Source organism: Aedes aegypti, chromosome 3 (genome assembly GCF_002204515.2).
Source record: "Aedes aegypti strain LVP_AGWG chromosome 3, AaegL5.0 Primary Assembly, whole genome shotgun sequence".
NCBI classification, from domain to species: Eukaryota; Metazoa; Arthropoda; class Insecta; order Diptera; family Culicidae; genus Aedes; species Aedes aegypti.
This window is the reverse complement of record NC_035109.1, coordinates 292,643,389-292,666,813: the sequence shown is the minus strand read 5'-3', so window position 1 is coordinate 292,666,813 and position 23,425 is coordinate 292,643,389. Positions and strand designations below refer to the sequence as shown.

The following is a 23,425-nucleotide window of genomic DNA, read 5'->3' as shown; positions in this document are numbered from 1 at the left end:
AATATTTACTTTTTTCAAACTTTCAGTCTGACTAGCCAACGAAGGTAAACAGCCAGTTCTATCACAGAGACGGCGATTCGAGAACGAGCTTCCTCGAAATAGTTTGGACATGGTAACAGCGGAACATGAACGGAACCAGAGAAAGGTAAGGAGCTGTCATTCGACCGGAAAGCAGCTCCCTATCGTTGACACCCAGCATACTGCTCAACCAAGAAGCCCAGTCATGGGAAGGAACTGCAGAAATGAACGATTGTTGAGATAAACAAATGTAGACTATAATAAACGTAGAGTAATGGTCGATTTTACGTCAACTATATTGCAGTTTGTATAAAAATTCGAATAAACCAATTGCATATTGGTTCAATATCTGATTTGTGTTAGAAAATGGCTGAACCAACGTGTAAAAATCAGATTTCCATTTTTTGACGTATGTATACAATAGTCAACTAATAATTATAAAAAAACGACTGGTGAGATAATGATTTATTTCATTAAAAGTAATGTAGTTTATACTGTTGATAGAAGGAATCCTTAAATTTTTGTATCAATGTTCATAATGCTGTTTTATGAAATGAGCAGAACACAGCATTGGCATGATTGAGATCAATTCATAAGGTGAATCAATGAAATGCTTACCGACTTCTTGTGGCAAATAAACATAAGGGAAAATAATGAATATTCATAGTATTTTTGCCTGAGTGTTGGATAGGAATTAGTTTTGTGTAGAAAACTTTTTATGTATAAACGGCAGTTTAGGTGGATTTTCATAGTCACTGAAAGTGTGTGCAATTGATAAGAAGCAGCAGTGATCTGTTCCGAAAGCTAGTAGGTAGCTTATTACCCCCAATAGCCGTGAGTAAACACTGATAAAAAATGGATTAGTTTAGACTGATCTGAAATTGTTTGTTCATCTAGAACTAGCGCTGGAAATCATCACATAAAGTGCTGAAATTGCGGTAGGTCATCGCTGGAGTGAGGAAAAACTATTTCTTGTAAGTTAAGACACAAATATTTGAAAATGTTGTGAAATAAATCTAATTTTAGTTTGAGATGATCGAAAAAAGGACTGCTACAGAAAAATAGTTATTTCTTTACCGATTCCGAACACAACGCGACCAAAGGATCAAACACTACTCCAGTTGTAGAAGGGTTTCTAGAAGAGGAAAAGTGAGTAGGGATATCAGCGTATTGAACGGGGAAATATCTTATATTTGCTAGCGAAAATCATTAATTCGCCAATTTCACTTCACAAGAGCTATAAAATCAAAGCGGGTCCATGCCTAATGCCCAAAATTTGTCAAATGTATACTGAGAAGTCGTCCTAGGACACCCATAAAAGAGTGTTGAAAATATGACCACACCAAAGTTTTAAAAATGAAATAAATTCATATCTGATGCCCACAAACCATCAAAGGTTGTAGGATATTTCCCAGAAAGTCAAACCCCTGAACGACATTCCCCAGTATCGTTTTTATAAAATATTAAAGAGCGAGGAACATTATTTTTTTTATTTTTTTAGTTTAAACAATGTACATTTCACATTGGTTCGAATTTCCAGAAGTTCGAATCCCGGTTAAAATCATTACTATGGATCTCAGCGAATAAAATCGGAATTGAGTCGAAAAAAGACTCTTAAAAAGTTGAATGTTTACATCCCTTATCTTAGGCAAACCATCTAAGGGGCCATCCATTAACCACTTGGTCATCTATGGCGGAGACCACGGCCCATACAAATTTCAAAACGTTTATATATACAAAACATCAGGAATAAGGAAGGGTAGTCTAGAAAATTCAAAATAAATGACTAAGTTGTTCATGGCCAGACCCTGCAAAAATCTTAAGGGAAAACTTTGTTCAAATGCTATTCAACAATTTTACAACTGTTTAACATGATTGTGTTACTTTTCCCCGAACGACCCGTTTCTCCGAAAATGATTTAGTTCAAACACTGGTGCAAAAATAATCTCTAGTGACAGTTTGCTGAACTAGAAAGAATGATCAGCAATCAGGAGAAAGAGATATATTATAGATTATAGTCTCGACTTAAGGAGGCAGTATCCGTCATTGTTTTTGGAATTTTCAAAAGCAGTTTTTTCGTTGAAAATTAAGAAAATGTACACGAAAATGTGTTCATTGTATTTTATTTTCCAACCGAAGCACAGTGAACACATTTTCATCGAATGATCTTTAGTTTTGAACACTACACGCTAAGCCTGCTCAACGCAGCGCATGTGTTAAAACTACACAGAATGAGGCAACCAATGCAGGACTGGCTGGCTGAGTGAAATTCTGTGTAAGTCGCACTCATGCTATGTGTAACCGATGTGTTGGCCATTGGCTGTGCGCGGATCGATGGAAATGGAGCTGTCAGTCATCTCCCGCGCGGCAGCAAACAGTTGACCGTTGGTAAGATGAGGAGTTTTCAGGGATTTTTTCCAGCGAAAAGCCGGAATATGGTCGCAAATGAGAAAGTTTTTTCCCCATTTGCTTCCGCTTCGGCTATTCTAATGAAAAAATCTTTGAAAAATTTAAAATCGGAATGTTTTTAATGTTTTCAGAAGCAAAACAAACATGGAAGCGAATTCCGCATTCCAAGCGTTCCTCCTCTTTGCGCATTTCACTCATTCGGTTTGTTTACCACCGTTTGCACAAAACTGTGTACAGCCCCCTTTGCACATAATCTGTGCTACATGCAGAGAGGCGGATTTTGTGTACTCGGCACTCATTTTTGAGCGGATGAAGTTTAGCGTGAAGTCAAAATTCTCTCCGCGTTTCTCTAGTATAATCATATTCTCTGGGTAGGACATGTTTTATTTGGCCTTTTTTGGTATTATCGTTGCCCACCTTCAAGAGATTATTACTCATGCTTGTAGACTCAAGTCCTTTACTCAAAGATGTTTAATGACAAGCTGAAAGCTTTTTTGGAATCAACACTTAGATTAACATAATTTAAAGAGTCCCCAAGAGTGTAAATATTATTAATAATTAATTATTTTTTTCCTCAAGAGATAATTGATAACGTTTCTTGATCAAAAATTCAGTACTCAATGAAGTTCCTAGACAAAAAAGTCATTGGTTATGCGTGTAGATCTGCAGTCCTATAGTGAAAAGTGTACTTAAACGGTCTTAGATAGATGTTGAACTCAAGAATTTATAAGTAATAGTTGTTTGATCTTGGGTGAGCATGAATTGTAACGATAAAGCTTCGGATTATCACTGGTACCCTTAATGATGTTCAAGGGTTCTGTATGACATATCTTAGATAATCACCTTTAAGATTTTTCTTAGTTTAACACAAGCTGCAACGATCCAAGTTTACAAAACATTCACAATAACGTGAATGGAATGACGTAAACACAATTTACGTTAAAAGCGGTTTCAGTGTACCTGATACCTCGATACCGAACAGAACCATATGAATCACATGAGTACGCGCCGCACCCAAAGTTCTACGTTCCGTATAAATGAGGAAAATTATGATCTGATCAACTTACATTCTTGAAGCAGGAAGCCGGCGATAAAGCCGAATATTAGCAGCTTCATAACTCGATCCTGACACATGTTGTCGTCCGTAGTCTGTTGTTGATGTTGGGTCGGCTTTTTTGCGCTGTTGATGTTTTCGCAGGCTATTTTCAGTGTGTGGAAATCACTCACTTGTGCGTTACGGAATTGCTCTGACGCGGGAATCACTACTCCGCTGATGGTGTTTTAACAAAACTTCTTCCCGGCACAGAACTTTTTCACTCGCGATATGTTTTTGCCCTCTCACTCTCTACTGGCAATTTATTTTTATCATAAATTGTCGAACCGAAACAGGAAAACTGCGAAACGAAAGAAAATACCTACAGATGAAATTTTGGTAAGGAATATAGATTGATCTTGAATTTGACAGCTGTTTGAAATTTCGATCCCCTTTCTCTTAAGTTCTGATGATTCACAGACCACACTTGCACTTTTCTCTAGATTTTTAGTAACGATAGTGAATTTGCACGTTTTGCGCCAACCATCCTTCTTCTTCTCGTAATCCACACATTTGAAGCACGATCTTGGCATTCATCAGCATGCACTGCGTAGTTGGGAAAACTAGAAGAATTTTCTAATTATAACACCACTCATATACACCGAAAATTATGCACAACCACAGCAAATGGCCTTAATGCTTTCGTGCAGTTTGGGTCACACTATTCTTATTTCATCACCACCACGCCGCACGTTACTGATTTCAATATCTATTAATTTGCATAGAAAACACTTTTCCAACAGCTTTCCCTCTCCCACTAGACACATCAATTTATCAAGTTCTTCGCGGAAAAAATCGTCCTCCTCTTACAATAACTCTTTCCCCCTAGGAGCGAAATCGTCGCCAATCAGTCCACGCTCACTGTCCAAGGATAACGGAATGGAACCTTTTCAAAGGCGCGGCAATAAAAGCTCCAAGTCAGCCCCACACCCAATCGCCAATCGGATTAAGGTGAAGATTAATCGAAGCCAAACCTCAAATCTTCAAGAGCACGAATCTGGAGAACAGGACAACTGTTTATGCTGAAAAACAATGAAAAGAACTTCTAATACAATCCTTTTATCAAACATAATTGTGTCCCTAACCTAGACCAAAGCGCGATAACCGGCTTCGTGTTGCCTAATGGTGCTTGAGCCTATTAAAAATGAATCAGTAAAACTAAAAATGTTTACGTTGAAAACCTAATCTATTGGTTACTCGTTGTTTGAATTTTCGTGAATGGCTATCTGGTTCCCCAAATGTGTGCTCTTAATGTTTTAAGATATGGCTCCGATGCATTTTCACCTTAACCGCGCAACGATTTTCCTCGGACCTTAACTCAGCAGAAAAGGTCACACACCGAACCAACCCTGTTGCGAAACAATCCAACCGACCGACCGATTACTGACTGAACTGAACTGAACTGACTCTGAGTCGAGCAGCGCTGCGATACAAAACCAACTGATCCGCACGGGAGGTAAATTGACACTAAAAGCTGTCTAACGCTTAATGGTGCTGCAATCCCGCTGGCCGCCTTTGCCGGTTCCCGAGCGTGAGTAGTTTTGCTCTTTATGCTACGTGCCTGCTAGCCGCTACTAACAGTATTGAACAATACATTGGTAACTTTTAAGATTTTCCACCCAAAATGTTCAATTTTGGTAGGCTAGTGATTCGAGTGAAATTGTCACGGCACGTCAGGCATTTGAACTGTTGAATCGATTTACCAAATTGATGTAATCCTCTAAATCGATTAAAATTTAGTTAAAAACGCTCTGTTTGAGATAAAAATCCATTTATATTCGATTTTAAATTGTTTTTATTTCAGTTTATTCACCCTTAATTTTAAAAAGTATACATGACATACTTTAGAACTAATTCAAATTTTTTTTTTATATATATATATATATATATATCTATATATATATATATATATATATATATATATATATATATATATATATATATATATATATATATATATATATATATATATATATATATATATATATATATATATATATATATATATATATATATATATATATATATATATATATATATATATATATATATATATATATATATATATATATAGAAAAATATACCTTGATTTCACTATTTTAAATTGAATCAAGCCATCGAATAAAAAATTCGACGCAATCGATTATTGCTGCTCCTAACATCAATTCAAAAATCGTTTAATCTACATGGAAACATTGATTTTCGGAAAATCGATTCAAAATTGCCCAACGCTACTTTCAACATATACCCCTTCTAGCACTAAACCGCATAGCGCCTTCCGCTTTTTAACTAGCGCTGCCTTCCACGTACGTTGAACCTAATGTCGAAAGTAGTACGCTGTATAGATCATCTGATAATCTATACAGCGCACTACTTCTGACATTAGGTTCAACGTACAGGGAAGGCAGCGCTAGTAAAAAAGCGGAAGGCGCTATTCGGTCAAGTGCTAGAAGGGATGTATATTTTTTGGGTACATTTCACATTGCACATTGGTCCCAAAGCCATATCTAGGAAGACAAAAATGATTGCGCCTAAACCGTCTATTTTAGATATATGGTGTCTTCGGCAAAGTTTCCCCATATTTTTCAGACATTTTTTTCAGAGATGTGAAATTAGGGTGGCCCACATGGTTTACGAGATCAGCACATAAACTTGTTTGCTGACGCATTTAGCACTACACAATGTTCTACAATGTTTTAGAACAACCGATTTGGGGCAACTTTGCCGAAGAACACAAATTTCTATCTCTTATGGTTCGCGAGTTATGATTTTTTTTTAACAAAAAAGTTAGGGTGGTACTGAAAAATCAGTTTTTTCTTGATAACTTTTTATACCATAATTTCTCGCAAAAACTTTGTTCCGAGCACTTTTAGGACTTTTGATTGCGCAACTTGCCGAAGAAACTACTGTTCTATCTCTTATGATTACAGAGTTATCAGAAATTTTCTTCGAAAAAATTGTTGTTTTCAAATGCCGATATCTCCGAAAGGCGCAAACGGATTTTCAATCTTTTGTCGGCATTAGAAAGATTATTTTTTTCTCTGTTTATGGTGATAAAACTGTGAGGACGTTTTTTGTTTGAAAAGATTGACAAAATTTTGAAAATAATATGTTTTTATCCGAAAATTGTCTATAACTTGACAAATATTCGAGATAGCTCTTTGGTGCCTTCTGCAAAAATGTGCAAAATTGAAAGTTATGATAGTGCTTCATACAAGGTATTCATAAAAAATCAACGCTTACATATATATATTCACCATAAAGCGAATTTTATATGGTAAAGAAAGCGAAAAAAGAGATATTTGCTAGAACAATCGAAATAATGTCATTTAAAATTGAATACACATGTATTGCTATCGATCATAGTAAGCGGAATCTAAGAAGTTGAAAAAAGGAAAATTATTTGCTGAAGCAGTTTTCAAGTGATCAAGGCCCACCTTCTGGTTCGTAACCTTAGACAGATATTTGGGATTTATATCTAATTAATAATCTAATCTGACTAATTCGTTGTGGCAGATTTATTAGATTTGATTGAATTGAATAGGGTTAAGTTGGATGTACAGATATAATAATTGCAGATACTTCTATATTTCTATGGGAGGCTATCACGGGAAGTAAGGTTTTGGTAATTTGAAGGAATTATTCAAAGTATACGTTTTGTTATCGTTTGGGGTTGATAATATAATAAACGGAACCGGTATTGAACGCATGACCTTCTGCTTAGTAAGCCGAAGCGGTAGCAATTTATAACCAACCACTGCATACGTTAGCTGGACAAACATTATGTTGCGTGAAATAACAAGAAACCCCTTTTTGGATCAATGTTCCATGGATCACTGTTAAAACTGCTTCAGCAACTAACTTTCCCTAACTCCAAACATTTCGCTTACTGTGATCGATCTTATTTCATTACATATATTTTCAATTTTAAATGACTTTACATACAGTTATTCCGGTTGTTCCAGCAAATATCTCTTTTTTTCGCTTTCTTTACCATACAAAATTCGGTTTATGGTGAATATATCTTAAAGCAATGATTTTTTATGAATACTTTGTATGAAGCACTTTCAGAACATTCAATTTTGCACATTTTTGCTGAAGGCACCAAAGAGCTATCTCGAATATTTTTCAAGTTATGGACAATTTTCGGTTGAAAAACATATCATTTTCAAAATGTTGTCAATCTTTTCAAACAAAAAACGTCCTCACAGTTTTTTTCACCATAAACAGAGAAAGAAATAATCTTTCTAATGCCGACAAAAGATTGAAAATCCATTTGCGCCTTTCGGAGATATCGGTATTTGAAAACAACATTTGTTAAAAAAAATCAAAACTCGCGAACCATAAGAGATAGTAATTTGTGTTCTTCGGCAAAATTGCTCCAAATTGGTTGTTCTAAAACATTGTAGAACATTGTGTAGTCCTAAATGCGTCAGCAAAAAAGTTTATGTGCTGATCTCGTAAACCACGTGGGCCACCCTAATTTAACATCTCTGAAAAAAATTTCTGAAAAATATGGAGAAACTTTGCCGAAGACACCATATATCTAAAATTGACGGTTTAGGCGCAATCATTTTTGTCTTCCTAGATATGGCTCTGGGACCAATGTGCATTGGTCCCAAAGCCATATCTAGGATGACAAAAATGTTTGCACCTAAACCATCAGTTTTAGATACTTCTCCATTTTTTTCAGTAATGTGAAATTAGGGTGGCCCGTGGTTTAGCAGATCAGAATATACACTTTTTTGCTGATGCATTTCGAACAACATAATGTTTTACAATGTCTTAGAACAATTATTATTATTTTTAAACAAATAATTCAGGGTGGTCCTGAAGGAATTTTGTGTCACGTTTACCTCGTTTCACGCTTTTTTTTTCTTTTTTCTCAATTCGGCTGGTTTTCACCAGATTCGGCGGATGGTGCTATGCCACGTGCAAATGTTCTGTGGAAATACATTCTTCAAAGTAATTAAAATGTTTTTTTTTTTACTTTTATTTGATTTGCTTGCGTTTTGCTCGAGAGTGCTCAGCAATTGAATTCGTTTCGCGCGACTCGTTTTATTTTTATCTTCGGCGTATGTTGAGTGTGTTTATTCAAAAATTGAAGTTTTAATGTCTATTTTTCGAGCGGTGCTTCATTATTAGAGGAGCGACGGATTTCAGAGAAGTTTCGAAGAAGGAATTTGGTGAGTTTGTTCTGATCAGAAGCGCATGATTAAGATGCGTAAATAAGGAAGGAATCCCAATGGCAGTGAAAATGGCTTCCTCGCATATACACATTTCTGGAAGTCCACATTATTTTTCAAAATATTTCACTTACCTACACTAAGTTCACTCCCAAATTGCTAACGAGACATCAGAACACTATTACCCAGACAACCAGAAATCGCATGAAAGTTCATGTTACAACTCATTTATTCATACTAATTACATCAAACTCGCAAAACACCGTTGATAAACTCGTCAGATTGATGAGCTTCCTCGCATAAAACACTTCTTTTCTGAGTTTATTTGTACATTTAGTTTCGACTCGTACACTCGTACAAAGTAAGTCGAATCAATCCGTAGCAGCTGTCAAATCGACATTTGTTATCATAACTTAAGTCGCATAAGATCACAGGTTTGCTCGGTGGAATATTTATACACTCGCATTGTATGTTATTATTCATCACATAATATATGCACGCATATCGCCTCCACTTTTGTACGTAGAAGGCCTTTTCGCGACATCTTATAAGTGAAATGTTGCACATACAAAGCCTCCAGGTGATTTAGTTATACGTACATTTTGGTTGTCTGGGTACCTTACGATTACCATAGTTTCAACACTAGTAAGGTCGGTTTCACCGGTCGTGGTCTATTCTAAATATTGACAGTTAAATAGATCAAACCAAAGTTTTGCATCTCCACCGGGGCGTTCTAAATTTGATTTTCGGACAGTTCTGGTTCAAATAAATGAAACTGTCATACGGTTTCGTTTCATTCTGCACAACATTTGGAACGGCAGCCAGCCCGTTCCAAATTTTGTGAACCCTACAAAAGCAAATTGAAATTTGCTCTGTTTGGCGACGTTTGTGTTGAAGATGTGATTCGGGTTTTGATTTCAGAATCGATGTTGTGGGCGGAAACGTATGCTGCGTTGTATCTGCGGTTTTGTTAAAAAGCGTTAACTTTGCTGCACGGTACATTTATCAAATAACTTATTATCTCGCCCTACTATCCATTGGTAGCGTAGCAAGTATCTCGTTGCGTTTTAACAAATCATTGGACCAAAATAAATATTATCACCACTGGGAGATAGAGGAGTATTTTCTCTTCATCGTAGCATTGTTAATTAACATGTATCCATTCGTTTGCCCAATAACAAGAAGCTACACACTTGGTTACCAATGGCTTTTAGGGCGAAATCATAAACTAACCGAGATTTGCCCCAATAGTTCCTCCTACGTCGTTGTTGAACACACTGTTGAAATGACTGTAGGATTCCACATAGTTCTCCAGAACGATTGTTCAAGAAATTCTGGGGGGAGGATTTCCTAGAATAATTTCTGGAGCGATTATTCGAAGGAACTTCTGTGGTATTGGCTTCAAGAATAACAGAAAAAAAGACATGAAATCCTGGAGGAACTCTTGTAGAATTTTAATGAATCATTGTGAGTTATCCTGTCAGAATTTCTGTTGGAATCTTGGGAAAGTCTCCTACAGTAACTACTGCAGAAAACTGCGGAAAATCCCTGGAGGAAATTTATTAGGCTTTCCTCGAAAAATTACTGGAGTACCGTAATTTCGGGTGAAATTGATAACTTTTCACTGTTTTCCATGTCTGTTTCCTATGATGTTGCCAATTGCAAACAACTTAATCCAGGAAAACAAGTACGATGGTGAGCCTCACTGGTTTATATACTCAAATTGTCATACAGTTGTGATTTTAGTGCTGAAAATCGTCTATAAAATAAAAAATCAAGGAATTCCATTTCGGGGTGAAATTGATCACCTGTCAAAACAATGATTGTTAGTTTTGAAAACAACTTAACTTATTTAATTTGGGCCTCCTGAATCCAAATATGCTTGCCAAATTCTTAACAATGCAAAATTTATGAAAATAATAAACAATTAATTTTCAACAATACCGCAGAAAACGCCTAAATGTAGGCAATTTCCGAAGGAATATTCTGAAATCCATAAAAAATTCAATTATTACAACAAAATGAACAAATTTGTACGAATTTTGATGATAAAATTCGTTTTGGGGATATATTTCCAGCAAGTTTACACCATGTTCAAATCCTTGTTTAAAACTATAAGTTTATTGATGTCTGGCAATACCACACAAAACACTATTATGGAATTTTCTATTATTTTCATAGAAATAAACATTCCTTAACACAAAAAGCTTCACAACATGCAATTCGACAATAGTTAAGACGAACAACGTTCATTTACATAGGTTGCATTGATTTCTGTGCTCTATTAGAGGGAAATAAAATCGTGTGACACAGTGATCAATTTCACCCGAATTTACGGTAGTTCCTGATCAAATCCCTGCAAAAGTGGCTGGATGAGTTTTTGAGGATTTTAAGCGGAAATCCGCGAAACTCTGTAGCCTTTTGAATTTTTGGCCAAGATTCTCCATGAATTCTTGCAGAAATTTCGTCTCAATCTTAAATTAAAGATAAAATGAAAATTCTAACATTTTTTGTTAATTCTTAAGGTGAAGATGAATCGAAGCCACACCTCAAATTTTCAAGAGCACTAATCTGGAGAACCAAACTTCCGTTTATGCTGAAAACTTAATCGATTGGTCACTAGCTGGTGGTGACCAATCGATTAGTTTTTCAGCTCAATCGGGTGTTCGGTTCTCCAGATTTGTGCTCTTGAATGTTTGAGGTTTGGCTTCGATTCATCTTCACCTTAATGCTAGAAATCCACGTTTATAACAAATTTACTGCTTTTTTCATTATTTTCATTGAGTTAGATCTGTACGTCGTTATCTTGAGCTTTACATTTACCTATACAATATGTGCTCATATTAATTTGCAATGATCAACTCTCTGACTTTTGGCAACAATGGTTACGTTATCTTGTAGCCTTTCAAAATAAAATCAAATCTTACGAAAATTAAAAAAAAAGTTCAATTTATGATTTTAAGTGGACATATTCCACTGGTGAATAAAATAAAATTTAGTTGAATTTTCTTCGTGAACTGTAGTAGCCTTAAAGTAAACTGAAATATACAATTAGTGCTGTTTTCGACAAACACATTTTTGAATTTATGAATTTTTTTCCGTAAAAAAAATGATTCTAAACATTAGAAGAACACTTAAATAATGGAGATGCACCATTCTGACAAGATTTTCATTGTAAGTTTAGATACAGGTTATTTTTAATAAGGATTTCTCGATTCATGTAAGTTCCCTAAATATTAATTAATATTAAATAAATATATCCAGGCGCAGAAGGTTGCATTATGAAAAAATCAATAATTAATGTTTCTTGATATCTCTTTGGTCATGTTTGTCATAACAAATCATAAGTGTTTATCTGATAATATCAGTTGTCTAATATCTAATACAATATTGTGAGGAATGAATAATAAAACAAGCCAAAACACTAAAAGTCATATAAAACATCATTGAAAATAAGTCATTTTATTTATTCCTCCCTTCTGGATTTTCTCTGAATTTAAGGGACGAGGTGACAAAAGTAAAATTTTGAATTTGTTCCGGCCTTATTTCCAAATTAAAATAAAATTAGGAAAATTGGGAATTCTTTGTAGTAATGCATTGATTTTGCTAAAATGAATATACTTATAAAAAAATTGACAACGGAATCGTTTTCAGTGATATTATTTTTAGTAAAACATGATTTTCGTTAATTATTTGCAGCATTCATGTAAAGCATGAATCTTCAATTGTGTCATGAGCTTCTAAGAACTAAGGTTTTTGCCAAAAATGAGTTTTGTTTTTGAGTAAATTTATTTAATTCGAAACAATGATTGCAAATTTTTGACGATGAAATGCATTTCGAACAATGTTACCCCGCTGATTGATCGGAAACGGATATGTATATTTACTAGCATCTAGCATGAATATTTGAATTATTTATTTTTCGAGGGATCTGAAGAGAAATTGAAGAAGAAACTTCTAAATAATCATTGAAGTAACAGTTTGAAGAATTTCTCTTAAGTGTAATGTCTCCATGTATTTTTCGTGGGATTTTTTTCCAGTGTTGTTTATTAATTTTTCCAATGAATTCTTAGTGATTTTTTTTAAGGATTCTTTCATGCCTTCTTTCTGCCAAAGAATCGATTCATTTTAGGATTCCTGTAGGAGTTATACAAGAAAACAGCCATGCATTCTTGCTCTGATCGCTTCTTATGCAGTATTTACCTCCGGAATTCATGATAAAATTTTCTTGAAGAATTGCCTACAGGAATTAATGTGGGAATTTCAAAGATAGTTCTTGAAGAAAACTTTGAAGGTACTTTTAAAGGAATATCAGAAATTTCTGAAGAATTTCAGTAGTTACAACTTCCTGGCAGAATATTTTAAGTGTAACGTCTAGCCGAGACTGTGATATGGTAAAAAGATACAAAATAAAACATGCATCTGCTCGGGTATGTAGTACGTAGTTTAAGAAACTTTTAAAGGAATCCTGATGGATTTCCTGGAGGAAACTGGACGGTTTTCTGGAAAAATATATGGGAATATTAATATGAAAAACTTGAGAAGTCCTTGGAAGAACATATGGAACATTTTCTGAATCTACAATTTCTGGAGAAATTTATAGAGCAATGTTTGAAATAAATCCTGATAGAATCCATTGAATATTGCCTGCAGTTCTTGAAGAATAAATGTAGAAAGGGAATAAATATAGACCTTCTAAATCCGAAGATAAATTTCTGAAAAACATCATAGAAGATATCCTGGAGCGGTGTCTGGAGGGGGTAAATAATTGGAATTTTCTCGAAAATATCTTGAGGAATCCTTGGTGGAATTTTTAGCGGAATACCTGGTGGAATTTCTTCAGGAATTTCTGGTGGAACTTCTGGAGGAATCTCTGATACAATAGATAGTGAAATCCTTATGTTAATTGCTGTAGGAATCCTTGAGTGACTTCCTGAAAAAATACCTTATGGGATTCCTGGAGAAATCTGTGATAGTTTCCTGAAGGAATTACTAGCGAATTTTCTTGAGGAATTTTTAGCGAAATGCCTGGAGGAATAACTGGCGGAATTCCTGGGGAAATTACTGGCAGAACTCCTTAAGGAATTACTTGCAGAAATAATGGTTGAATCCTTGGAGAAATTTTTGAAGGAAGCCTTAGAAGAATTCCTGAAAAAATACATAGAGAAACTCTGAAGGAGAACATTCTCTGGAGAAATCATTGAAGTAATTTTCTGGAGAAATTGTGGAGTGTTTACTGAGGAAATCCCTGGCGGAATTACTGATGAAACTCTGGGAGAAATTTCAGGGTTAATTCTCGGAGGAGTCTCCGAAGTTATTCCTGGAGGAACTTCTGGAAACTATCTGAACTTCTTTCTTGGTGAAATCTTTGAGAAATTCTTGAAAAAATACTGGAATCCATGTACAAATTCTCGAAAACATTTTTTATGTCTAGCCAAAATGATCTTAGAGAAATACATTAAGCAGGTATAACAGAGAATTCTCGGAGGAACCCCTGAAAGAGTCTCTGGAGGAAATCCCAGAAGAATTTTTTGGAAAATGTCAAGGTAAAATCTATGGAGGAATTACTGAGATTCCTGCAGGAGTTTTCGAAAAAATCTCTTTATTATTTAGCGGTGAAATTTCCCTAGAGCAATTCTTTGTCAAATTCCTGAAAGAGCTAATGGAATTCTGTGGAGGAATCCCTGAAAAAAAAAAAATGCTGGAACCCTGTGTACCAGGTGTACCCTTTTCAAAAATATCTGAAATATTTCATTGAGGATTTTTTCAAGTAATTCTATGAGCATGAGCACGAGCATGATTGACCGCCCGCAGATGCTATTGCAAAAAGAGCTGTACTTACACAGGGAACCAACAGACGCTTCCAAGGGCGCTTCTCACGATCAGTAGCATCCTCAATGTCGAAGTACTGGTGCTCTCCTTATTACAATAAACAATAACAACATCGGCTGCGACCGTATGCAGGTCAATTTGAGGATGGGAGGGAAATGTTGTTACTTGCTTTATGGAAGCCGAGGAGTCCTCTGCACTTCTACAAGAAAACACTGAGAGTTTGGTTTTGAGAAAGGATTAGATTTGAAAAAGGATAAATATCGTTTGAAAAACGATTAAGATTTATATTGAAATGATTATGTGACTTTATAAACGGATGAACGATACCGACAGCGCGGTTACTACGCAAACCAGACACGATCTTGATTTCGTCGCTAGTCCACAAAGGAGTATGCAACAGATTCAATGGACCAAACTCTACTCTTCATTTTGAAGAAATTCTTTGAAGGATTTACTGCATTGTCTGGATAAATTTTCGAAAAAAAATCATTGAATCATATCCTATTGAAATATTCCTGATAAAATTCATTGAGAACTCCCTAGAGGAACTTCTGGAGTGATTCCTCAGAAAAATCTAGAACAAATTCCGAAAAGAATTTGTGGACGGATTCCTTGAGGAACTCTGAAGGAATGCCATGAAATTTTTAGAAATTGAATTCAGATATCCGTCCGGGTGAAATTTTCGAATGAATTACTGCAATGCCTGAATTATTTCTATAGGGGTTTCTGAAGGAAATATGAGGAGGAATGCTTTTAAGAATTCTTTGAAGACATCTTTTGAAGAATTACTAGATGTTTCTTTAGAAGAATTTTTGAGAAATATCTGATATATTTCTTGAAGACATTTTTTAAGGAAATCCTTGAAGAAGTTTTCAAAAATATTTCTGAAATATAACCTGGGGATATGTTATTAGAGAAATTCGTTTAAAAATCTCTGAATGAGCCCTTGGAGGAATTTCTGAGGGAATCCTAGAACAAATTCCTAGAGGAATCCTTTTGAGAAATTCTTTAGAGCAATTGCAAAATAGAGAAATTGCAGATGGAATTCATGGAGGAATCTTTGGAGGAACTCTGGAGGAATTCTTGGAAAAAAGTCTAGAATAGTCTCTGGAAGAACCCGTTGAGAAATTTCTAAAAAAAAATATTATGTCTAGGTCTAGGTGAAATCTTGAAAGAATTACTGAGATACTTCGAGGAGTTTTCGAAACAATCTCTAATTTTTTTCGTGGAGAAATTTCTCTAGAGAAATTCCTTTTGCTGAATGATTTTCTTGAGGAATACTGTGAAGGTTCTCTGGAGACATGTCCTGTAGACAATCTCTATAGGAATCACCATGGGAAATATCAAGGTTAAATCTATGGAGATAGAATTGATAAAATTTTTGGAGTATTCTCTGGAGGAATTCCTGGTGGTTATATTTAAAATATTTCTTGGTGAGATTTTCCAGAAAGGCCTTGAATGAATTACTGGAATACGTGGAGAAGATCTCGAAATTATCTCTTATTTCCTGGCAAAATGATCTTAGAAAAAATCCTCGATATATCTTTGAACTAGTAATTCTCGAAAGAATTCTTGGAGAAATTTCTGGAAAATATCTGAATTATGTCGCAGTGAAATCTATGTAGGAATTACTGAAATCTCTGGAGGAGTTTTCGAAAAAAAAACTCTGAATTATAAGACAGTGAAAATTTTCTAGAGCAATTCCTTGAAAAACCGCTGAATTACTGACTAGATGAATTCCTGAAGGAATTCATTAGAAGAATTCCTCGAGACATTGTTCTCTCCCTGATAGAACCTTGGAGGAGTCCCTTTGAAATTTCTTGGAAGACTCTCTGGAGAAATCTGTGGAAGAATTCGAGAAGAAGTCTCAGGGGAAATCCATGGAAATTTGTTGTAAAGTACCGTAATTTCGGGTGAAATTGATCACTTTTCACGGTTTTTCTTGTCTGATTTCTATAATGTTGACAATGGCAAACAACTGAATGCAGGAAAACAAGTATGAAGGTGAGCCTCATTGACTCAAGTACCGAAATTTTCTAACAAATGTTATTTTAGTGCTAAAATATAAGTCTAAAATAAAAAATCGGAAGATCTCATTTCGGGGTGAAATTGATCACTTATCAATGCCATTATTGTTAGTTTTCAAAACAACTTTACATAATAAATTTAAGCTCCCTGAATCCGATTATGCTTGCCAAATTCTTAACAATACAATATTTATAGAAATAATGAATGTTTAAATTTCAAGAATAACGCAGAAAACGCCTAAATGTATGCAATTTCCTAAGGAATTTCCTGATATTTAACAGAAATTCAATTATTTCAACCAAATCAACGAATTGGTACGAGTTTTGGTTATGAAATCTAGTTTGAGGATATATCTTAAGTATCCTTACAAATTTTCAGGATTATACCATGCCCAAATCCTTGTCTAGAACTAGAAGTTTATTGATGTTTGTCAACACTGCACCGTACAAGATTTTGAAATTTTACATTATTTTCATAGAAATAAACATTTTTGAACGCAAAAAACTTCACAACACACTATTTGGACATACTTACGACAAACAACGTTCATTCACTGCAGGTTACATTGATATTTGTGCTTCATTAGGAAGAAATTAAATCGAATGACACAGTGATCAATTTCACCCTCCTGATCAATTTCACCCGAATTCACGGTATCTGATATATGTTAAGATAATTTTTTTGAAAGAATTACTGATATCCTTGAAGGAGTTTTCGAAAGAATCTCTGAATTATTTGACGGCAAAGTTTCGCTAGAGGAATTCCTTAGGAAGCCCTGAAGGATTTTTTTGAGGAATACCTTAAGAAATTGAAGAAGAAAATCCTGGATGAGAATTATCGGAAGAATTTCTGGTCAATCTGTGTAGGAATTTCTGGAGAAGTTTCTGCATGTATCCTTAGAGGAATTTGTGGACAATATCTGAATTATTTCTTGGTGAAATCATTTAAGAAATCCTTTAATGAAACACTTAAGTGCCTAAAGAAGTTTTCAAAAATAATTTTGAATTATTTCCTGACAATATGTCGCTAGAGATCCTTGATAAATCCTTGCAGTAACTTTTGGAGAAATTTCTGAGGGAATCGATGGACAAATTCCTTTCTCAACAGCACACCCATAAGGAATCCCTAGATTTATAATTCCTGGAGGAATCCCTGGTGGAGTACTCGGATAGGACCCTGGAAGAATTCGTAGAGAAATTTCTGGAAAATGTATACACCATGTCTAGTATTTGAAGGAAGTTTTGAAATCCTTGGAAGAGTTTCAAAAAAATCTCTGAATTATTTCGTGGTGAAATTTTCCAACATAAATTCCTTGAGAAATGGCCGAGAAGAAATCCTAGAAGGAGTTTTTAAATAAAAAAAAAATGAGGCATTCTTTGGAGAAAAGGCAAGAGAAATCGTGAAGGAGCCCCTTTGAGAGTACTCTTTGGAGGAGTCATTGGAAGAATTTCTGAAGAATGTCTGACATATTTATTGGTGAAATTTTTGAAGAAATAATTGAAGGAGTATTTGCATTCTCTGGGCGTTTTCCCTGAACTATTGCCTGCATAATGTCTCTTGATAAATTCCCTGACAAAACCATGGTTTTAAGTCTGATATGGTTTATATTTACTCTTCACAGATATTGTTGATATGGTAGAAAAACAAAACATTCCTATCGCCCCATAAATTTTCATCTAGAATATGCAAGCATTTTTGGTTGATAACCAACAATAATTGCAGTATTCCCGAGAAAAGCTTGAGATCATACTGAAAACTAATTTTAATGTTGTGATGTCGTAGATTTTGAGTTATTTGAGTTTGTTGTCATTTTGGTCATTTTAACGGTTATAATATCAAAACTGAGAGTAGAAAAATGTTCCCATGAAATCTAGTTGAAAACTATTTTTGCCGTCAGTTAAAGCAAATTGAAAACTATTTCTGCTATCATGGACAGCAAATTGAGAACGCACTGAGGTAAACGTGTTTTCGTTTGATAAAGAAATGAGTCTGCGTCAAGATGATTGCTTTATTTTTTTATCCTCATATTCTCATATAACAAAATATGATACAGAATAAATTAATGAAAAAATTATATCAACTTGATGCAGACAACAAAATATGTTTTCGATTTGCTTTCTTTTTGATGTTGGACTTTGCTCGGTTCACTGCGCAACATTTGGAACGACAACCAGCCCTTCTATTTTTTTTTGGAACCCTACAAAAGCAAATTGAAATTTTCTCTGGCGTGGTTTATGTAGGCGTGTTTGTGGTTTTGATTTCAGAATCGATGTTGTGGGCGGAAGGGTATGCTGCGTTGTATCTGCGGATTTGTTAAAAATCGTTAACTTTGCTGCCATAGTACATTTTTCGAAAAACTCATTATCTCACCCTACAAGTCATTGGTAGCGGAGCAAGTATCTCGTTGTGTTTTAGCAAAACATTGGACCAAGATAAATATTATCACCATTGGGAGATAGACGGATTCCACATGGATAGAGGATTCCACATAGTTCTCCAGGAGGAATCTTCAGTGATTTGCTGTAATCCGGGATAACATTGATCGGAATGACCCTCTTTGTTTGAATCTACATTTTTGCGTGAATTTTGAACTTTTTGAAACTGTGAATTATATGATTATGGATGACACTATCGAAGATTCATGTCTCACATGAGTTCTGCAAACGATATGATCGAAAAAAAATGCTTTTGGTACTAAATTTGGCATCGCCAAAAACGATTCCATTGTCAAAACTTTCATAACTATGTTCAATAAAGCTAAATTTGCTAATTATTTTACAAAATGCAAAACTTCCTTAGTAAATTGCCTACATTTAGGCGTATTCCGCGGTTCGAGTTTTTTTTTATGTTTTTGGTAAAATTAATAGTTAAATTCTTATGTGAAAGAATCCTAGAGTGATTTACTCGAAGAATACTTTATGGGATTCCTAGAGATATCTCTGGCAGTTTTCCCGAAAGTATTTTTGAAGGAATTATTGACGTAATTTCTCAAGGAATACTGGCGGAATTTTTGCCAAAATTCCTAGAGAAAATGCTGGCTTAACTCCTGAAGAGATTTTTACTGTCAGAAATAATGGAGGTATTGCTTGTAGAATTTCTGAAAGATCCCCAAGTGTTATTTCTGGAGGTACATATGTTGCTGATAAAATTTCTGTTGTGTTCCTGAGGTTATTAGGGAATTTACTGAAATTATCACTGATGGTTATGGCAAAAGACCATGGTGCATACACATTTCAGTAGTATTCCATGACGAGATTTAAGTGGAATTCCGAAGACAATATCTGGTAAAATCCTTGGAGAAATTTTTGAAGGAAGCCTTAGAAGAATTCCTGACAAAATCCATTGAAAAACTCTGAGGAAGACCGTTCTCTGGAGGAATCATTGAAGGAATTTTCTGGAGAAATTGCGGAGTGAAATTACAGGTGAAACTTTGAGAGGAATCCCAGAGATAATTCTCGGAGAAGTCTCCGAAGGTATTCCTGGAGGAATTTCTGAAAACCATCTGAATTTCTTTTTTGGTGAAATCATTGAAGAAATTCTTTAAGGAAATACTGGAATTCATGGAGAAGTTCTCGCAAATATCTCTTATTCCCTGTCGAAACAATCTTGGAAAAAAATCCATGAGAAATACATTAAGTAGCTTATGGGGAAATTCCTGAAGAAAACCTTAGAAAAATTCCAAAGAATTCTCGGCGGAACTCCTGGAAGAGCCTCTGGAGGAATCCTTGAAGAAATACATGGAAAATGTCAAGGTGATGAATTACTGAAATCTCTGCAGGATCTCCTGCAGAAAAAAAGAACTCCTAATTATTGAGCAGCGAAATTTTCCAAAAGCAATTTCTTGAAAACTTCCTGAAGAAGTCAAAGGAATTATGTAGAAGAATCCCAGAAAAAGTACTGGAATCCTAGGGAACCCTTCTTGGAAGATTCCCTGGAAAATTCCTGGAAAACTCTCAGGTGTATCCTTTTCGAAAATATCTTAATTTTTTTATGGGGAAATTATTAAGTAAATCTCTGAAGGATTCAATGCATTCATGGGACGACTTTTCGAAAATAAAATCATTGAACCATTTCCTGTTGACATGTTCCTAAAGAAATTCGTTGAGAACTCCCTGAAGGAGTTTCTAGAGTAATTCTCAAGCAAATCTTAGGACAAATTCCTAAAAGAATTACAGGAGGAATCCAGAGAAAAATCGTTCTCTAGAAGTTCTCGAAAATATCTCTTATATTCTGGCAAAATGATCTTAGACAAATTCCTCGAGATATCTTTTAAATGGATTTCGAAGAAATTCCTAATGGAATCACTGGAAATTTTCCAGGATAAATCCCTGGAAGATCATCTTTAATAATCCATGGATAAATTGAAAGAATAAATCTTAGAAGAATCTCTGGAGGAATTTCGGGTGAAATTCTAGAGGAATCCCGAAAGAATCCTTGAAAAAATTTCGGGAAAAAATCTGCATTATTTCGAGATGAAATTTGTAAAAAAAAAAACTCTAAATTATAAAGCGGTGAAATTTTCCTAGATCTATTCCTTCAAAAATCGCTGAAGGAGTTTCTAGACGAATCCCTTAAATAATTCTGTGGAAAAATCTCTCGAGAAATTGCAGGACTCCTTGATGGAACCCTAGAGGAGTCTCTGAATTTTTTGGCGGCAAAATTCCATAGAGAAATTTCTTGGGAAGCCTCTTAAGGGTTTTCTAGAGCAAATCCTGGAGAAATTGCAGAAGGAATTCCTGGAGCTATCCTTGGTAGAACCCTGGAGAAATCCTCGGAAGAATTCCTGGTTGAATCCGTGTAGAAAATTTTGGAGAAGTCTCTGCATGTACCCTTGGAGGAATTTGTGGAAAATATCTGATTTAATTCTTGGTGGAATATTCGAAGAAATTCTTCAAGGAAAAACTGGAATACCTGAAGAAATTTTTAAAAAATATCTTTGAATCATTTCCTGGCAATATGTCCTTATAGAAAATCCTTGAGAAATTCCTGAAGAAAGTTCTGGAGAAACTCCTGGAGGAATCGATGGATAAATTCCTTAAAAATTCTCAGCAGGATTCTCATGAGGAATCCCTTGTCGAGTTTTTTGTAGAAAGAGTTCCTGGAGGTATCCCTGGTAGAATTCTGGAGAATTTCTAGGTGGAATATTTGGAGAGATCCCTCGAGGATTCCGTAGAGAAATTTCTGGAAAATGTCTGAACTATATCCAGGTGAAATCTTTGCAGGAACTATTGAAATCCTTGGAAAAGCTTTTGAAAAAAATCTCTGGATTCTTTCGTGGTGGAATTTTTATGAACATGAAGAAATACTTGAAGAAGTTTCTGGGGAAAAAATGGTCAACAGAAGGAGGAATCCTTGGTGAAATCCTGGAAGAGTCCCTATGAGAATTTTCATAAAAATCTCTCGAGGAATCTGTGGATGAACTGTTAAAAACTCTCTGGAGCTGTCATTGGAAGAATTTTTGAAAATATCTGACACATTTCTTGGTGAAATTTTTGAAGGAATTACTGCATTCTCTGAACAAGTTTTTGAAAAAAAAATCTGAACTATTGCCTATTGAGAAATTTCTTGACAAAATCTTGGAGAAATGCGTTTTTACTCTGATATGGTTCATATTTACTCTTCCCAGATATTGTTGACATGGTAGATAAACAAAGCATTCCTATTGCCAAATTAATTCTAGAATTAATCTAGAATATGCAAGATGTCCATGTTTGGTAGTTGAGATTACATCACATACAAAAAAATACAAAAAAAAAAAACGCGCCGTTTCCGAAGTTACATACATCGTAGACTTCGAGAAAATCTATTCTTGGTTGATAATGAGCAGTAATCGCCGTATTCACTATCACAGATCGCCGCAAAGATGTTTTTGATTTGCTTCACCATCAGACATGAGAGCTGATGTTGAATTAAGGACAAATTTATTTGAAACAGGATTTACATCAAACTGCGGTGGGAGCGGATGAAATTTGTTCTATATTTTGTGATCTATTTTTTTAGAACTGTTATACAATTGGACCAAAAAAATGGAGCACCGGTGAAAACGACCTAACTGGTGGGAATTTCATGAACCGTGCTAATTTTCAACACGGACGTTTAACTTTGCTACAATTGTTTACACTTATCCGCCTGCGAGCGAAGAACACTTTTCGCTGAATTTTACCACTTTCGCTAGACGTACGTGGTTACGTACGACATCAAACAATCTTATTTAGTCGAAGGGGAAAAGACTCAAATTGAATTAGCGATTACTGGCAACAACGTCTTATCAATTATAATTTCACTATTACCAACAAATAGGAGAATATTTTTTGTGTACCACTACTTTTATACAGTTATTAGTGGATTCAAAGGAGTTTCACCTTAAGTAGCCGTTCAATCAATCATCCTTTCCCATTCCCCAGCTTTCGCAAGGACTTGGCCAGGACAGCTCTCGATTATTGGAGGATGCGTCAATCTTGTCTTAGAGTTAGAGGTTAATCCCAAATTTCTGACTTTGGTAACGGACGGGAAGGAGGCAACCCTCATACAATGGTCTAGGACTGTACCACCTACGAATTTGTGCGAAATGCTTAATGGTAATGCTAATAAGTTTTAAGTTCGATCAAACAGGGGGGGGGGGTTCTTTCCTTTATACACCGGTGAAATTACAACCTTCACGTTTCAAGTCACAGTTGTTTATTCCTTCTCCAGGAAGGTAACCGATCAAGTACAGATTTGTTGCCCGAAGGCAAACGATGTTTGACAGATACACGAATGAGGATGTTCGAATGCGCAGGGTGCGCTAGGGGCATGACAGTCCTTCCCCATTTAGCATAGAAATTAATTCAGAATTGACATTTGCCAATATTTTATGAAT

General features: G+C 35.2%; 1 protein-coding gene across 12 annotated transcripts in view; it reads right to left on the bottom strand.

Annotated features, from left to right (window-relative positions):
- LOC5564333 (igLON family member 5) overlaps nt 1-4,998 on the bottom strand; it is a 360,449-nt gene extending 355,451 nt beyond the window's left edge. For 2 of the 12 annotated variants that reach the window (XM_021852748.1, XM_021852759.1), the window contains exons 1-2: nt 4,869-4,994; nt 3,495-3,821 (exon numbers count right to left, since the gene is read on the bottom strand). In XM_021852748.1, the coding sequence (XP_021708440.1) occupies nt 3,495-3,561 (67 nt within the window). In that variant the 5' untranslated portion in view covers nt 3,562-3,821; nt 4,869-4,994. Of the gene's footprint in view, nt 1-3,494; nt 3,843-3,942; nt 4,084-4,832 lie in introns of all 12 variants that reach the window. The other 10 variants (XM_021852752.1, XM_021852749.1, XM_021852750.1 and 7 more) reach the window with 10 other exon arrangements.
- Between the last annotated feature and the right edge of the window lie 18,427 nt (nt 4,999-23,425).